This window comes from Microtus ochrogaster, chromosome 4, assembly GCF_000317375.1.
Source record: "Microtus ochrogaster isolate Prairie Vole_2 chromosome 4, MicOch1.0, whole genome shotgun sequence".
Taxonomy (NCBI): domain Eukaryota; kingdom Metazoa; phylum Chordata; class Mammalia; order Rodentia; family Cricetidae; genus Microtus; species Microtus ochrogaster.
The window spans coordinates 52,784,469-52,803,828 of record NC_022011.1 but is presented as its reverse complement, the minus strand read 5'-3'; the positions used below and the strand labels follow the sequence as shown (position 1 = coordinate 52,803,828).

The 19,360-nt window shown below is 48.4% G+C and overlaps 1 protein-coding gene across 15 annotated transcripts in view; it reads right to left on the bottom strand.

Moving 5' to 3' along the window:
* Cacna1b (calcium voltage-gated channel subunit alpha1 B) overlaps positions 1-19,360 on the bottom strand; it is a 153,779-nt gene that overhangs the window by 61,217 nt on the left and 73,202 nt on the right. For 8 of the 15 annotated variants that reach the window (XM_026777515.1, XM_026777526.1, XM_013345851.2 and 5 more), the window contains exons 17-21: positions 18,286-18,353; positions 14,979-15,085; positions 12,108-12,170; positions 8,034-8,813; positions 7,029-7,246 (exon numbers count right to left, since the gene is read on the bottom strand). In XM_026777515.1, coding sequence (XP_026633316.1) covers positions 7,029-7,246; positions 8,034-8,813; positions 12,108-12,170; positions 14,979-15,085; positions 18,286-18,353 — 1,236 coding nt within the window. The remainder of the gene's footprint in view (positions 1-7,028; positions 7,247-8,033; positions 8,814-12,107; positions 12,171-14,978; positions 15,086-18,285; positions 18,354-19,360) is intronic. The other 7 variants (XM_026777544.1, XM_005346365.2, XM_026777559.1 and 4 more) reach the window with 3 other exon arrangements.

Here is a 19,360-nt window from a genome sequence, read left to right as displayed (position 1 = left end):
GGCTCAGAAGAGGCACACGTTTTTTTCAAGTGCTGAAAAAAAAAGAACTGTCAACCCAGAATTCTAGACCCAGGGAAAATATCCTTCAGGAACGAAGAGAACATCAAGACATTCTTGGATGAGGAAATTAAAGAGAATCTGTCACCTGCAGATCTATCCCCAAAGAATAGCTAAAGAAAGCCTTCCACACAAAGACAACTTATGAGAGAATATAGAATACCAGAAAGGAAGACGGAATAATAAGAGAAAAATGATTAAATATAACAGTTCCCTTCTTCTCTTCAGCTTCTATGTTATGTTGACAGCTGAAATAAAAATTCAAACACATTCTGCTGATATTCTAAACTTGTGCAGAGGAAAAATTTAAGAATGCTATATCATAAATGAGAGAGGTATATACAGAGAAATTTTATACTGTTTTCAAGCTGGCCGAAACTGGGGTAAGTTATACAATAAAATAACTAAAGCAATTACCATATACAATAGACACTTGAAAGTACTACAGACAAACAAATTGGATTTTAAGATACATTTCCTGCCTTCAAGAAAGGCAGAAAAAAATAAACTAGAGAAATAAAAAATCAGAGAGAATAAACAAAAAACAAAAATTTAGATAAGAATCTTAAGCTCTAATCTTACCAACAATTACATTAAATGTAAATGTTATAATGCCAAATAAAAGAATTTCCAGTGAATTAAACCATGGCCCAACCACATGCTGTCTATATGACATTCACTTCAAATACAACTGTACAACTAGCTTGAAATGGAAAGGTAAAAATGATCAACTATGCAAATATTAATTTAAAATAGCAAAGATGCTACTACAAGATAAGATAGACTTCAAACCATGGAAAGTTACCAGGTCAGGGAAAGGCATAACACAATGATAAAAAGGCTGTTATACCAAAAGGACAAACCACAAATGTGTTCATATCTAATAGCAATTCACAAAGGTGAGAGTAACAACTTACTGTGAAAGGAAAGGAAGGTTAGATCCAGCGTTATCTACAGAGATTTGAGCATCCTTTTCTCAACAACTGACAAACACAGAAAGGCCAACCAACAGGATGGAGCTGGCCCTTACACACATTCCACCCAGCAACAGCAGAACACATATTCTTTCCCAACTACCATAAACATCTGTTATGGTCTATATCCTGGGCCATGGAACAAAACCTAACAAACTAGAAAGAAAAGAGGACAATACATGCCCATCAAAGGCACGTGGTTGGAGCCTGAACACATCACAAGGATTAAAAGGGGCCAACTATGGCCTACTATACACACATAAAATTAGCAACTTCAATAATATGCAAAAGTAGAAAGAAGAAAGTCATCCAAAATGAAACCAGTAACATAACCCAGTAAGTACTAACTTAAACTCAGACAAACATGCTTGTTGGATAATTTCTACCAAATACTTAAAGAACAATTAGTACCCTGTTCAACATAATTTACTCCAGAAATTAGCAGAGGGAATAATCCCATAAAATCCAAAACATTTTATGGGTCCACTTTTACTTTGATACCCAAACCAGACAAGGACACTATGAAAAAGAAAACTAAAATTGATTGTGGTATGTCGGTCTACAATCCCAACCCTGGAAGAAAGGTAGGAGAAATGTGAGCTTTAAAAATTGTAGCACTTAGGCCGGGCGGTGGTGGTGTACACCTTTAATCCCAGCACTCGGGAGGCAGAGGCAGGCGGATCTCTGTGAGTTCGAGGCCAGCCTGGTCTACAAGAGCTAGTTCCAGGACAGGAACCAAAAGCTACGGAGAAACCCTGTCTCGAAAATAAAAAAAAAAAAAAAAAAGATTTGCTAAAAATTGTAGCACTGAATATCACAACCAGGACATGAAAAAAGAATTAATAAAAACTGAAAAAAATAAATTATTCATTCGTGACTTTTTTTTTTTATTTTCGAGACAGGGTTTCTCCATAGCTTTTTGGTTTCTGTCATCCGTGACTTTTATGTAGAGACTTTGGAAAAAATCTACAAATACATGTTTGAGGTAAAATACGTCAAGATTGAGTAACTTAGGAAGTTAGAAAAGTAACAACCACAAAATAAAACAAAAAAGAGGAAGATAATGACAAAATGGAAAACAATGATTTTTTACAACAAATTATGGTAGAAATAACAAATAAATTATAATATTAATTTTTATTTTATAATGATTACAAAGTATACAAGCCACCAACTAATCTGATATAACCAAGGGAAAAAAAGAAATGCTCAGAATTCTAAAAATGATAAGGGGAAAAAAACATTAAACAAGAAGGAAATTAAGGAAAAAGAACTTAAGGCCAGATGGTGGTGGTGCATGCCTTTAATCCCAGTACTCTAGAGGCAAAGGCAAGAGGATCTCTGTGAGTTTGAGGCCAAGCCTAGTCTACAAAGAGAATTCTAGGACAGGTAGGGCTACTCAGAGAAACCCTGATTAAAAACAAACAAAAATCAAAAGAAAAGAAAGAACTTAAGCCAATGCTTTGCGTAAGTTTATGTAAGTAAGTTAAAAACCCTAGACTAAGCATACTGTTTGGTGTGTACACATACATGCGTACACATGTGTAGAGGTGTGCATATGGAGACCACCGGTCAACAGTGGGCATCTTCCTTCATCTCTCTCCACCTCATTTGGGGAGACAGTCTCTTCCTGAACCTGGAGTTTACTAGTGAGCTAGCTTGATTGGCAGCAAGCACCAGAATTATCTTCTGCCAGTCCTGAGCTTACAGGCTCACTGGTGGACCTGCCATCTTCCATGGGATCTAAACTAATGTCCTCACACTTGTGGGACAAACTCTAACAAATTATCCATCTCCCTAGTCCCTAAATGGGTAATTTTTAAAAGGAAAATATAATTTACTAAGCTCATCTCAAGAGACAATAAACAGACCAGTATACAAAGATCTACTACCATTATATAAGTCCATTAAGATAGCTTTACAAAATTCTACCAAACACTTAAAGACTGTGCCATAGCAATGATCAGCAAAACACTCCAATTCTTCTTATGAACTAATAACATTCCACAGGCCGCCTCCTGACTTGAGGGAAATTCCCCAGTCCACATCCTCCCCTTTTATGATGCCCAGCATTCTAGGAAATGGTGTCAGTACAATGTTGTCATCGTTACTGCCTGATGTCCATGTAGAAGGGTATGCCCACCCAGAACATCATATAATGTTTTTAACAGAGTAATGCAGAGAAAATCTCACAGGTAGTTGTCCAAATTCCAGTGGCAGATCATCAGAATCAGGTAGAATGTTTTTGCAAAGAGATGTATCCAAATCGTTATTAATAGCTATTTTAACCAGTGATCAGCAAAATTTATGTTTTATGCCCTAACATGATACTTTTTGACCTGGAAGCTTTTTCATCATATTTTATGAAACCATGGGGTTCAGTTAGCATGCAACATGGTAATTTTTAAAAACTATTTGAAATGAGAACGGTAATGAATTCCTTATCTAACACGTGAAAGGCCCTAGGTTTGGTCCTTAACACCAGGAAAACAAAATACAATTTTTTTAAAAAAATGGCTGTAGTTGGAACAACTAATTTTCATGAATGGAGTCCTGAGGTTGAGTATGATATGACTATATGGCATTAATAACCTAACCTTTCAATGCTTAAACACAGGGTGATAAAACCACCGTACACACCTCACTTTAAAGAATCAGGCCAAAATCTTAGAAAAAGAATAATAGAATCCAATAGCACATTTCAATGTAAGTATGACCGTCTTAATCTTTGCAATCACACTAGGCTTCACCGTGTGACTTTTGTACACAGTGAGAGAGGAGAGAGTGGCCCCACAGCGGCCCCTCTTGCCCAGAGGAACACCACAGACATGAGCTGGGGTGAGCTGGTGCTACAATCACCACCAGCCACAGCTTGTGCCACTGCTGGGGACCCTATTGATCATGTTGGTCCTGGAGGTAAATGTTTCAAGAGAGTAGCCAGTATCTTTTAAAGGGGCCATCACCCGACTGCCCACCCCATGTAAAGTGACAGACCACTGTGGCTCTGTGCTAGTGTGCCCTATCTCTGCTCCCAGAGCCACTGGCCTCATCCCTGCTCCTCTGTCCAGGAAGCTGCTGCTGCTGACCGACATTGATGACTGCTACACACCAGTAAGGCCAGTGGTCCTCACCCTTCTTACACTACGACCCTTTAGTGCAGTCCTCACGCTGCAGTGACGCCCAACCATAAAATTATTTCCTTGCTACTTCATGACTGTAATTTTACTACTTTAATGAATCATAATGTAAATATCTGGCATGCAGGACAGCTGAAATGTAACCCCAAAGGGGTCACGACCCATAAGCTGAGAAACACTTAGTTAGGGCTGTACTGTTACTTTGGCCACCTTTGATGTCATCTCCAAGACCTACAGCTACTTGACCCCCAACCTCTGGAAAGAGCCCATATTCACCACGTCTCCTTTATCAGGAACTCACTGTCCAACTTGTGAAAATCCACACAGAAGTCTCCACTCAGAGGACGCAGGCTCCTTCAGTGGCTACCACAGTTTTTATTTATTATCAGACGTAGCTCATTCTATTTTTATATCAGAAAAATAGAATGCTAAGAAATAATGACCAATTAAGGTATATTCCGACATCGCATAGATAGGACCAGATCTGAAGCCCACTTCTATATATCTCCACATATAAGAGATGCTGGAAAGACTTAACCAAATTTAACTCTGTGGACAGGCAAAAAAAATCAACTCAAATAGGAATTAATGTATACTAGAAACATATGTTTCTGCATAGGTCTCAAGTCAGAACTTTTACCTCAGTGCAGATGAAACAAGACCAGGGTACCCAGTAACCTGGATGTTTTCACCAATGCTATCAGATTTATGAGAGATCAAAAACTTGGAAGAGAGACAGACTCACTCACAGAAGTTTTGATAATATATTAGAGAAAACAAACATAAAGAATTGACATTAAAACTAATTCCTGATTTGAAGAGTCAGAGAAATAGGATAAATAATAAATATATAAAAAATTAAGAATCAATAATCTAGATTTTTTTTCTTCTAGCAGAAGTAGTGACAGGCATCAGATCAACCCCGAAAGGGATAACCACAAACACCAGAGAAGCTTGTACTGAACACTTGCAATTTTGGCACTCCCAAGACAGAGTTCAGGGTCTGAGCTACAGAGTGAGACTCTGTCTCAGGAAGAAAATAAAAAAACAAAATATACCAGGCATTCAGACACTAAAAATCCAAGCCAGAGACTAGGAGAAAATACTTATTAAAAACATTTGATAAAAGACCTCTGTGGAAAATATTGAAAGAGGTGCTGGAGGGACAGGTCCGTGGTTAAGAGCACTTCCTGCTCTTGCAGAGGGCCTGGGCTCAGCAGCCAGCACCCCCATGGCAGCTCATGACGGTCTCTAACTCCAGTTACAGAGTTTCTGAAGCTCTCTTCTGACTCCACCAGCACTAGGCATGCACATGGTTGCATAAGCATACATCGGGCAAAACATCCACACAGAAAATAAAAATAAGTAAATCCATATGTGTATGTGTAGATCTTGAAAGTTAATAATTATTAAACAAAGAAATTTAAAAATTGGCAAAGACCTGAATAAAAATCTCACCTTAGAAGATGCACAGTTGCCAAGTGACCATAATAAAAATCGTACATCATTAGGAAGTTGCCAAGGTAAACAAACTCTACTACACATTTCATTAGAACAACTAGAATCCAAAGCACTGGTAACACAAGGTTCAGAAAGATGTGAAGCAGCGAGAGCATCAGCCGCTAATGGGGATGTAGCTAGCACCGCCACACTGAAGACAGTCTGGGGTTCATATAAACCCCAACACACAGTCTTATCACATACAACTTCACAATCATGCTTAGGTGTGCACTCCCAAAGTACACCAACACGAACCCCGGACATGTGTGTCTGCTTATAACCACCAAAACGGAAAGTAACTGAAACACCCTTGACAGGTGCATGGACAGCTGTGGTACTCCCCAACAGTGGAACTTCAGCGTGGTAAGAAACCAACTACCAAGCCACAAAACTCCTTAAGTGCATGATGATAAAACTTGTTCTTTTTTAAAAGTTAACCTGAAAATCTGCATGTCCAAGTATGTGACATTCTGATACAAGGTCTGTGGCTGCCAGCATGGATGGAGCCAACTGTGGATCAAATCCCAGGGGGTCCCCGGGCTCAGTCCCAGGCTACTGTACAGAGGAACAAAGGAGGGGCTAGGAAGACAGACCCATCTGTAGGCATGGCGAGTGAAACAAGAATGGGCCAAGATCAAGTTTTCCTCATTGGAAACTCAGAGAAACCAGTGGCTAAAGAGCTTAAGACCACCAGCCTCCAGCACTGTCTTCCCAGCGCGTATGTGGGCACGCGGTATATAGCTCACGTGCTCTACCGCAGAGCTCAGTACGTCCCTGGCCTTCCTTAGGCCCTGTCTCTCTCCCCGGAATGATTTCTTCCACTCTAGCATCTGTCCTGGCAAGGGCCACACCGGTCACCTGCAAGTTTCTTCTTACTACACGCCTGTTCACTGGGCTCTCACCGTATGCTCCTTTCTGGTTTCACACACACAGGAATGAGCAAGGGAAGAGAGCAAGTCAGACAAGGGGGTGGGGCTTAGGGCGAGGGTATAGAAGCAGTGAATAGGTAGATGACACTGAGATCCTGGTTCTGCCCGCCACCAGCACTAGTCAAGCGACACAAGATGAAGATTTTGTGGTCTTTCCACCTTCCACTGTATTCTCAGCACTCTGACACTGAGCCTGGTGTAGCCAGCAATGTGAAAACGTTTTTTATGGAGGAGGGACAAAGGTATTTAACATCCACCTGCCTGAAGGGCAACGGAAAGCCAAGAGATATCAAAGGCCAGATACCGATAGCAAAGAACTTTCTCTCCATCACGGAGAAAATTCAGAGAGGCAAGCTGGATGCCCAGCCACTGACACGGAGCAGCAGGAATGGGGAGAGCTGGACCTGCCATTGGTACAGGGAGATACTCACTGGGAGCTACAGAGGTCTCCCCGGGAGGGTCTGTCAGTGTCACTGGGACGTGCACTGTGGTGCTGGGGTCTGAAGGCTGACTGCCCATCCGGGTGACGTTACGCTGGTTGTCTGCATCTTCCGGTTGTTCCTCCACTTTCTGGAGACAGGTGCTGGGCAGCATGTGCAGAGGGCCCACACCTGTAACCGCAACAGTCTCCAGATCACAGTGAGGTTCCCTGAAACCAAAATGCCCATTAGTCTGATGCAGTAGGTGAGACCCAGCTCCTTATGGCTACCCCTTTACGCAAGGCAAGTAAAGCTTGGACGAGCAGCTCTCCTGTGTTTTGCGTAGTTCGTTACTACACACTTAGATTATCTCACAGTCTAGAAGGAGGGTATGGAGCTGACCCATCTGCTTTTAACAGAGCTGGGCACTACTGGTGTTACAGTTATGTGGATCAAACCCCCTTGCAGAACGAAGCAGTCTGAAGAAGGCCATTTCCCTAGGACACCCTTAGAGCCCCACCCCACCCCACCCAGTGCTCTCCGTTAGGCTGACCCTCAACAACAGCCTCCAGCTGTGCCTAACCTGGTTTCTGGCAGCCAGTATCCAAGCACAAAGATGGGGGCTTCAGCCTCAACCTCCAGCCTCCAGGTCTCTTGAAGAGTCAGAGCCAAAAAGCAGGCCAGTACCCTCTGGTCCGCTTTTTGTAAAGTCAGCCAGCAACCTTGTTGGTGTCTCCTCTCCTAGCGTCCTCCCCAATTTTCCCTTCTCCTGGATGCTCCGCTCTTTCCCAGGTCAGTGTGTTCCCAGTTTCTCCAGTTTCTCCCTAAGTCCTTTGTTCCTTCCTGGGTGTCGCTGAGTACACATTGGTTGCCACAAGGGATTTTACAGAAAGGAGAATTGGGAATGGGGGTGTGAGGTGACAACAGGAGCAGCCTGGCAGAGTCCCTTTCCCTATTATTTGCATAAGGGCTACTGACCACCCCACCCCACCCCACCATACTCCGCCTCTTACATACTTGGGCTGGTGGTTTCGGGTTTCCTTATCCCCTTCCGCCATGTTGCTCTCCTTCTCTGCAGCCTCCTTCTCTGGGGGCTCAAGTGTTGATGGCCCCTTATGCCTTGCACGGTGCCGGCGTGTGGGCTCCTCGCTGTTTTCTGCCTCACGGGGGCCCGTGCGAGGGCCTCGATGTCGTGGGCGTCGCTCGCCCTTGGGTGCCAGCACCTGTGCAGTGCCCTCCTTGCCCGATTCCTGTGCATGCCGGTGGGCACGGTGGCGCCGGGGCTCGCGCTCAGTGGCCTCCTCCTCTGGGGAGCCACGCCGGTGGTGGCGCCTGTTACTGCGAGCTTGCACCTCAGGCCCTGCAGCCTCCTTGCTGTGACTGCGCCGTGGGCGCGGACGTTCCTCCCTGGCCCCTGTCTCTGTGTTTTCGGTCTTCGGACAGTCTGTCCTGTCCTGTTCACCGCCAGCAGGGGCCGTGGCTGAGGTCTTGTCCCTGTCACGGTGCCGGTGGTGCCTGCGAGGTGGGTCTACACTTTCAGGGACCTCAGTGCCCTCGGGCTTTGACTTGTTCCCCACAGGTCCCCTCAAGCCATCCCTGCCAGGCTCCACCACTAGGGGCCGGTCCATGTGCGTCTTCATGTCTGGCCTCACATGGCGCGTGCTGGCATAACGCAGGCGCTCCTCGGGGTCCATCTCACTGTACAGTGCCTCACAGCTGGCACGCAGGTTCTGGAGCCTTAGCTGACTGGCCCGCTGCTCCCACACTGAGCGCGCCTTGGCCGAGTTCTGCTGCCTGCTGCGGGGAGACTGTCATGAGTGTCACCGGCTGGCTTATCTCTGCCTCACAGGGAAACCGCAGATGAACACAAGCGATGGAGGGATGTAGGGACAGGGAAGGAGAGGTAACCAGTCTTAAAGACCTCTGCTGTTGTTGATGGGGGAAGGGTTAGAGGGAGGCACAGTTTAGCTCGCCTGTCAGTGTCCTTCTAGACTCCACTCTAGCAGGAAGACAATGGCCCGGAGTCTAAAGGCGCAAGGGGATGCCAGGTACCAGCATGAGTGAGTAAACAGAATTTCAAGGTAAATGGGAAGCTAGCCAGGAAGGCAAAATGGAAAGGGAGACCATCTTGCAAACCAAGAAGGATTGATGGAGGCACCCCTACAGCCTGCCTTGGGAGCTGGTCCAGGAGAGGCCAGTCAAATGGACACGTCTAGAGGCACTTACCCACCATACCTCCCAAGGGAGCATGTGGCCCTGTCGTGAGCACAGTTTCTGCTGCATTTTGAAACATTCTGGAAGCCCCCACTATTTGGCTCAACCAATTACAAGGAGCGGAAATCATGTCTGGAGCTGAGAAAACCCTGTTTCACCGCCACCAATACCCCCTTGTCCCTTACTCTGTAAGGAGCCTCATACTCCACTGAGAGTCAAGCGTACCCTTGAAATCCTCCAGCCACAGGGGTAGAATTTCAGTCTGGTCCAGTCCTTACTAAACAATGAAGGGCCTCATCTTCATTGAAACCTTGCTGGCCCAGACATCTTCCGTTCCCACATCTAAAACAGGGAGCTCGCTTCCAGTCTGGGTTCTGAGTAAGAGCATCAAAGGATGTGGCTCCAGTCCCACCACTGCCAAGTAGAGACCTCATCTGAGGCTCTAACCTCATCCTTCCATCTCTGGAGGCTTCTGGGTAACCCTGGCCATGTCTGTGGCATCACTAACAGTAACAGCGACAGTACCAGTGCTCTGGGCTCTATGTCCCCTTCGTACAGCCTTTATGACTTCCATAAGGATGGCCACTGAGCCTAGAGAGAGGGCATGACCTGCTCGGGGCCCATAGTTAGTCACTGATGGAGTGAGGTTCACATGCATACGGGGCAGAAGGGAAGGAGTGCCTGAAGAACACACAATCTCTCAGTCAACCTCAATTGCATCAAAACACAGGTGCAAACTGTGCCCCGGGGACCAGTCCAGTCACTGGAATAGACCGGTTAGAGGAAGGACAGCAAATCTTACCCTTTCTCTCCTGAGAGGAGCCAGCAGCTGGCAAGTCTGAGAGCTAAAGAGCAATAGACTCTGTGCCTCCACCCCTAGTGAGCCTTGGTGAGGCTGACAGGACAAGTAGCATCTGCTAGTTCAGGACCTCGGCTACTACTTATCCTCGCCGAGGCCGAGGTATCACCACCGTGATATCCCTGTTCCAAGAATTCCCACAGAGCTTCCTTGTCCCTGGTACAGTTCATCTCTACCACACTGGAAGGCAAGAAAAGGAAAAGGGCCTGAAGATATGCGCCCATCTTCAAGAATCTTGGGAGGGCTGATGTCTGCTCACTACCTTGGGCCTCTCAATCAGTCCAACACACCAAGATGGCCCTGGATCCTGAGTCCCTGATCAGCAGAGCCGGGTGGCTCACAGCAGAGCTGGCGGGCTCACGGGAGCCTTTGGGCGGAGGGCAGCATCACGGTTCTCCGCTGTGAAAGGCGGACAATGAAGACGATGGGTGCATGTGGTACAGGCAGGACTAGGCTCACTCAGCCCTAGCCTTGCCCCAGGTACGACCCTCTCTCAGGAACCACATCAGTACAGAAGGAAGACAGGGTGCCTGTGGGACTGAAGGGCATCACTGGGCTGGCAGTGGCCCCTCAAACACTGAACAATGTACCAGCTAGCTGAGCAAGGGCCACCCACTCACCTCTGCTGGCTGCTAGAGTCCCCCAGCCCGTGCTCTGGGACCTAATAACACCAAGCTGCTTTTATCTCATCACAAGCCCATAGAGACTACTGCGCTCCTCCTGGGACAGATTCCTGAGTCTCATTCTGTACATCTGAGCCTTCTTGCCCCTGCCCTGGTCACTCTCCAGAGCTTTTCTTTGACTTCTGCCCATTGCAGCTAGGACAGACACCTCACTCTGTTCCTCTTAAAAACTTCACAAACAATTCAAGATCCTCTCTTGAAAGGCAAACTGCTTGCTGACTTAGATGACCACATGGCCGGCAGCATGACTCAGGCAGAACCCACCTGAACGGGGCTCTCTAAGGAGCCATGGGGAAGAGCTGCTCTCGTGAGTTCCTGCTCCCAGCCATACCTGGCAGGTATGTCCAACTGACACCTCACTTCTGCCACATGGAACTTACTGAGGACCCAACAGCCTTTCTCATCCTACCAGACACAAGGGCCCCAACATCTGGCTGCATCTCACAATTGTGAGAAGACCCAGATTGCTCTATGCTGTTGTTGAGAAGGCACACAAAGCGGCCACAAGACACAGGGGCTACCTGACTCTCCACGCAGAGGGCCCAACTACAAATGTTCCTTCTCTAACATGAGAAGACACTGGCAGAAGATAGTACCAGCACCTTCCCCTGGGAGCTTGGTTTTCCAGGAGGGAAACAGGGGACTGCCACTTACAGGTCCTGGCCCCATCCTTGAGGGAAGAACCAGAATTACATCTCCCAGGAAGAGTGACTCAGCCAGGCTAATGTCACCACCATGAAAGCCAACTTGATCAGCTACTTGCCTTCCTTTCTTCCCCTGTGAGCAGAATATGGGTCCCCATTCTGCTCCCAGGCCCTCAGCTCCCGATCAGGAGTTTTAGCACTCCCTTGGCTCTATAGGAGCTTTGCTCATGTTAAAACAAGGGCTGCCTCAGAATAACCTACATAATCTCCCCAAAGTAAGGAGGGGCTAGGAGGAGCCAAGGAATGTCTCCAAGAACCCTCTCTGCCACCCCTGTGCACAGGACTTCATGGAAAGCACAGAAGACCTATAAAGTAGGTCTTCTGTGAAGAAGTCCACAGAGCTCCACCCTATCCAAGAAGTAGACATATACAAGGTACCAGAGAGATTGCACACAGACAAACAGCAGACAAAAGGACAGAGACCAGAAGGGAGAGGAAGGCCAAGCTCAGAAAGATCTGGGCCTGTGAGTAGGACTTGGGGACAACAGGCAACAAGCCCACCATTCCCACAGAAGGCTGGGCTGGAGCTGCCCGTGAAGCAAATGACTGGGGGAAGCAGTCAGGTGTGGAGGGAAGGTGTGCGCACAGTCATCATGAGTCACAGATGGAGAATCATAGCAGAACCACTCACGGTGAGTTTACGCTGGAGACAGATGAGCTGCGAGATACAGTACCTCGAGTTTGCTTTACAAAACTGCACATGCAAGAAACAAAACATAAACAGGAGTGAGCAAACCAGAGAACGTTCTGAGACACAAGTGACAATTGGGCACCAGGTCAGTGCAGGTGCGGGCTGCAGTGCACATCTGGCAGAAGGCTAGCGATGCATCCACCAGACAGGCACTGGCCAAGGCCAGGGCTAAAGAGAAGCTGAGAACCAATTCTCCATGTGCAGACAAATGAGCCTGAACTGAACCAGCAGACCCTACACAGCTGGAAGACAAGACAGAGTTCTCTTCGGGACCATTCATCACCACAGCCTGGTCCACACAGCCCTAAGAGTGAGTGGTCTGGGAAGGGTTACAGCCACACCCAGACCCGGGCAGGCTGACCTAAAACTGTGGGCCTCCAATGAGCACGTGGCAAACACAGGAGGCAAAAGCACCCTTACATGTGGGGCTATCCAGGCCCTGCCACCTACCTCACCTGCCTTCCCCACAAGCACCAAGTCTCTGCTCCTAGACCCTCAGTTCCCAAACCCAAGTCTCATGGCTTCCAGGTCACAGTGCCTCCCCCGCCCCCCAGGAAAGAATCCGGCTATGTCACTAACCCACCTTCCATGTGACTAATGCAGCCACTTCCAAGTGATGTGTAAAAGGTTTTCCAAAAACAGAGAAAGCAAAAATCCCTTTTTCAGTTATTTCTTTTCCCGCTGGCTTCACAGGGACAGCCAGGAAGGTCTCCAGTGCCCCTTTCTAAAGGCCAAAATCTTTACAGTGCAACCTAGAAAGAGTTCACCTTCACACGAGCGTGAACAGGCATTTAAGTGCATTATAATGCTGCTGACAGAGCAGCCATGAGTGTGAGACAGTGAGCAGAACATAGGACTTGTGAGTGTGAGATTCTGAGTGTGTAAAATTGTGAATGGGAGATTATAAACATATGTGTGAAAGTGTGTAAGAACATGTAATATTGCAAGTGCAAGACTATGTACAATGTGAGAGCGATTCCGTGTGTGTGTGTGTGTGTGTGTGTGTGTGTGCGCGCGCGTGCGCGCGCGCGCGCGCGCGCACGCCTAGAAGAGCAGGCAAGGATGAGGAGTCACAGCGGGGAGCAGGAAGATGCCCCCCACTTAGTGTCCTGCTCCTTAGGAGCTTCTACCCGGGGCTACACAGGACTGCACTCACCCCAGCAATCCTGGAGTCACCTGTCATGCTACCCAGAGTGCAGAAGGCCTCGATCACCATGCATACCGAGGGCCCTTCAGCAGCCACACAACACCCCAGGAGACACAGCTGTGAGGAACACCGCCAAGACGAGAGATTCTCCACAGCCACAGTCTCCCCAGTCTGGCAGCAAACAAGAGGGAATTCACATACAGCGCCCTCTTAGCATGAGTGGCAAGAGTCAACAGCCAATAGCCCCCACACTCAGTACCATGCACCCAGGAAAGGCCTCACCCTATGTGGCCAATTCCCCAGAATCTCTAGTCACACCACACTACTATATACTGCAGTACATATCCCATTCTTGGAGATACTCCCCTTCTGCCACAGTGTCTCCACGCAGGGACAGGGGCGGGGATGTCTGGGCAGTTTCTTCTGGGTTATGTCAAGGACCTAGACTCACTTCCCCAGGTATTAGTCTAGACAGGAACACCTCTGGGAGTGGTGGCCCTCAAGGCAGCAAGAGCGCTCACATCCAGGAACAGCAGAGAAGGCACGTGCTAAAAAGAACATCACACATGCGGCAGGTGCTCATGAGGCTGGGATCTCATCATGCCATCCTCTGAACGACAGCACCAGCAGCTCACAGAGCTCAGGAGAAGGACACAAGGATGGACAGTTGCAGGTCTCGTCAACCTCAGGATCAAACTGTTGAATTAAACTAGCCAGCTAGTTAGTAACTGAACTAGCCAGACAGCAAAAACCAGAGTAGAACACTGAGGTCCACAAGCCATTTGTGTGGACTGCAGCCATTCTGGCTGACGACTCCCAGGCCAAATGCTTTCTCTATGCTTAGAGATAAGAGCTCTGAAAATGCTATCTGGTGACCTCCGGGAAGGAACAGAACCACTCTGGGCACGCACACACGCGCACACACACACACACACACCGCCAACATTCACAACTAACCAATTCCAACACATAATTTAGCAGTGCAGGCGTAAGTCACAAGGGGCTGAGTCAAGGCCATGTGCCCAGCCTTGACTGTGGCAGGGCAAGTGTGCAGCTTCACTGCCAGCAGGGTGTGCTCTCCAAGATTCATCGATGCCCAGGCCATGGGCCTAATTCCGTGACTCCTAAACACTAAATTGCCCCCAAAGTCCCTAGCCCCCATAACATCACTGTACCTGACACCCAGCTGGCTGGCAGGGGGACTGGGTCCTCCCAGAGTCCTTCTGCCATTTCTCATCACAGATCCCCCATGCCAAGCACTTGCAGGGACATTTTTGGAAGTGGATGGGCTGCCAAGGTGCCACTGGAACCTTTGGTCTCACAAAGTACATTTCTGGAAAATTATGTATGACATCTGCACGCAGACTCCTTGTAACCTGACCCCAACCAGGGCTTTGCCAAAAAAGGAGCACTAGGGTCACCCAGACACCATCCAATGACTCAGAAGCCCAGCTATCCCTACCCACCATGAAGGCCATGCCTCCACACTCTGCCCACATTCAGGCTGGGGAAAGCCATAAAGTATGCTCAAATGAGGCCTCTGCTCGGGTTCCTTTCAAGGGGGATGGCTGTGTCTTCACCAGCCCTGGACAAGGGGGTTCTGAGGAAGACATTCGCGCTGCTGCTCCCCAAAGCCACCCCTACTCCATTCCCGGGAGCCTTACGCAGCAATGGAGATGTTGGCAGCAGACATGGGGCTGACTTCAGCCACTTCTTTGGCCTTCTGGAGAGCGAGCTTCTGGTTGGCTGCTTCTTCCATCTCTTCTTCATCCTGTGTGAACAACAAACTGACTGTCTCCTCAACAGGCTGCGGCCACTCTGAGGCTGCTCGAGTGCCTAGTGCCTCGCCCACCCTCCATACCCTGGAGCCATACATCCCGGCCCTGAGGGGCGGAGCTCCTTGTGACCCAGGATTAGTTCTCCCTAGCATTCTCCTGTCTGTGGCTAGAAGTGACAGTATCCAAGACACTGCATCCGTGTTGTCTAGCTTGTGCCACCTGCAGCATGCTCCACAAGCTGATGCCGCTGCAGCTGTGCTTGCAGCCAGGCCTTATCCCTGACCATCCCTACACCGTGCAAAGCCAACACCAGAATTTTTCTTTTTTCTTGCACCTCAGGTTTGTCACAGCAAATCTGTCTCTCTTCCCATCCACCTGTCCTTCTAGGAGCTCCTGAACCACTTGAACAAGATGCTAAGCTCCTCCTGTTCCCACTAGAACCTTCCTTATTCCACCCTCGAGTTTCTCCGCCAGAACCATTCAGATTCCATGAAGTCCCACATGGCTACTTGCCATTGGAACAGGACTTACATTTGTGCAGTTACCTGTCCAGGAAGAGGAATAAATAGCTGACAGACCCTCTGGCCTTGGCCCCAGGTCACTAAGCAAAACCAATTAGCTCAAGAGTCCATGACCCAAGAAGAAAGATCTCCACGCTGTTCTTCTGAACTACTGGGTCCCCCAGGGTTTCTTAAAACCCCTAAGCCTAGGCCTACCTAGCTCCCCCGAAAGCTAGCATTCCTCAAAATGTGCCCAAATCTGCCTAAGGAGCACAAATGACGAAAAAAAAAAAAAAAAACAAAACTAAATTCCCAGTCACTGTCCGAAAAATTCCTCTACCGAGATGAGCCTTGGCTCCAGGTCCAAGGCAGAGTTAACTAGTTCCCCCATAGAGCACCTCCAGCCATGCGCTCTTTAAAGACAGAGACCAGTCATGATTTATAGCCCCCTGGGAAGGAGCCCCCCTAATCACTTCAAGGTATATACAAATCGCCCTAAATATCTACAAATAATCCAGTTTGACTTTATTTCTACCCCACAGAAAAGTAATTAGTGCTGGAACACATTTGCAGGTGTGGATGGGCTATTCAGCGTGCCCTGCAGGCTCATCTGTCAAACGCTTTATCCCTGTTTAGGAAATGGGCTCTAAAGCATGGGATAAAACCAGACTTGCTGAACATAGCTGACAATGAGGACTACTGAGAACTCAGGAACGATGGCAATGGGTTTTTGATCCTACTGCATGTACTAGCTTTGGGGGAGCCTAGGCAGTTTGGATGCTCACCTTACTAGACCTGGATGGAGGTGGGCGGTCCTTGGACTTCCCACAGGTCAGGGAACCCTGATTGCTCTTCGAGCTGATGAGGGAGGGGGATTTGATCGGGGGAGGGGGAGGGAAATGGGAGGCGGTGGCGGGGAGGAGGCAGAAATCCTTAATAAATAAATAAAATTTAAAAAAAAACTTTAAGAGCTACAAAAAAAAAAGGAAATGGGCTCTAGCTGGAAGGGACAGGTCACTAGGGAATGTCACCAGATGCTATACCATGATCTGGCCCCTTCCTATCCATCTCTACTCCCTAGCCACCAATAAGAGGGGCACTCTGATGCACCACAACTTTCTGCCATGACCTTTGACTTTGCCACAGACCTAGGGACATCAGAGTCAGCCAATAATGGACTGTACCCTCTCAAACCCTGAGGCAAAATAAAGTTTTCCATCTATTTATCCTGCTTCTCTAGCTTTCCTGTCACAGCAGTGAGGAGCTAACACAGAATGGATTAAGTCCTCTCTTCTAGGGCTCCTGTCCAACCCAGGCAGTATCATGTGGTCAGACAGACAGGCCTCCATTGGTCTCAAATCCCAAGGCGGGAGGATTCCTGTATAGGATCCATCGTGCAGAGTTCTGTATACAGGCAGATCCCTGAAGACCCACAGGAGAATATGAAGAGAGAGACATCAGGACTCAAGTGTTTTTAGTTCCTGTACAGGAACTAACGTTGCTGGTGTCCCAGAATCACTAACACCAAGGACAGCTCTGGAAATGCACGGGTTCCCCCAGCCCATGCATTCCAGCCAGGAATCTGGCCACACCAGGATTGTAATCATCAGCACTGGCCAGACTGATGACAAAAACAAGCGAGCTGGTGGAATTCCTCGGAAGCCAGGGATCAGAGCCAAAGCAATGTCCCAGACCTCAGACACAGCCTAGGACTGCATGCGGGAAGAGGAGGCTAAGTGAAAGCTCACGGCCACTATACTGCATCAGCCAGGCCCCCTTGAGAGCGTCTAAAGCCACCTTCCTCACACCCGAGAGAGGAGAACATAGCACTGAGGACATCAGACTTGGGAGCTGTGCACAAGTGCCAACCTGAGCAGCAGAGAACACACAGACCCTACAGAGACGTGGTTCACGCACACACATGACATTTGGAATGCATGTGGTAGCAGCCTCCATATTCAAGGCAGAACTTGAATCAAAACACAATTCTAAGGCTGACAGCAGGCAGCCTAGCTCCCTAGCAGGCAGCAGGACACGAGACTGAGGGCTACCAGACAGGGGATGGTGTCTTCTAGAGGGAAACCAGAGAGAGATGTGTATAATCATGTCCCCCACTGGGGCTTGTATGTAAGAAATGAATACTGAATGGTGCCTGCTGGGTTCTACCTAGAGAAGGAGGTGCCCTGCTGTGACACAGATGTGCACAGACAGAACCACCACTGCTCCTCCAGCTTCCAGCCGAGCTGAGCACCACAGGAGTCCTCTCACTGTCCTTTCCGGCTCTCAGAGCTGAGTGTTTCCCGGGGCCCACGCATACATCTTGTCTGAGAACGCTGTTCGTCCTCGTCACACGCCTGCTCAGATCAGCCTGTCTCAGGACCCTCTACTTCTGTGACACGGGTAGTCCTGGCCAGTCTGTACCTCCATAGCTTCTCCAGGAGCCTGAGGAGCCATGAGCTCCTCACATGAACCTATCTTTACGGCCATGTCCCTCCTTGCTTCGGTGGCGATCCTCTGTACCCAGAGCTCTCATTAATGTTTCTTTGTTCATGACTTTGAAGAGACTCCCCTGAAGTCACATGAACCCTGGCCCAGGATCTGACCTTCCCCATAACTCCACATGTATCCGGTAACATGTACTGAGTCCCAGACCTTCTAGCACCTTCTAGGCTGCAGGTGGTGTTTCTACATACCTTGGTCAACTCCTGGGCATTGGCAAGGTTGTCCACAGCAATGGCTAGGAAAACATTCAGCAGGGTGTCTGGTTGGCTCCAGCTAAGGAAGGGAGCCCTCTGTCCCACACACTGTCCTATACCGTCCCCACGGTGGCCCATGAAAGACAGAAGAACCATTTATCTACTAAGTCCCCAGTCTCTGTTCCCTGACACCATCAGCCCACTCGGGCCCTGTTGTACCATACACACAAGGTCCCCTCCCCCAAGGCCTCTGCTCTCATAAGCTGGATGGCACCTCTACAGTTTCACACGGTTCAACCTTCTCTAACACACACATACACACACACACACACACACACACACACACACACACAGAGGCGGGGGAGGGGGCGAGAGCACGCTCTTTTCTCATCTAGATCTTTGGGGATGGCACGATAGAACCAAAGATTAAAGGTCATGCTCAATCAATTTGCCTTTGACTCATTCAGAAGATACACAGAACATTTTCCACTAGTCCCAGTTCTTCTCTTCTCTAGTCTGTATGAGAAGCCTTGAAACAAACACATCCTGCCTTCACAGGCTCTGCCACCTTCTAGGGGTATGAAGATAACCCACCCAATCTAATCCACAAATCCACCCATTACCAGCACCTCCCAGGCCCTAGTTTCCAAGCCAGGCTCACAAAACCTCCCTGTCTTCCAAGTTCCCTTTCTGAAATTTCTGTTTCGTGTGGATTCCTGGGCATCCTTCCTCAGCATGCTTCCCTGAGTAACACTGGAAATGGGAGGGTGGTTACAAACACTGGTCTGAGCACCCAACACTGTACCCACCCTGAACTGGCCCCTGAAACCCTATGGTGAATGCTACCACCATACCTTGAGCCACAGTTACACAGCATGTGTAGGGGTTTGAATGAGAATGGCCCCACAGGTACATAGATTTGAGCAGTTAGTCACCAGGGAGTGGCATTTTTGAAAGGATTGGAGAAGTAGTCTTATCAGAGGGAACACGTCACTAGTGATGGGCTCTGAGGTCTCGGGCGGCTAAGCCAGGCCCAGAGTCTCGCTTCCTGCTGCCTTTGGGAACATGTCAC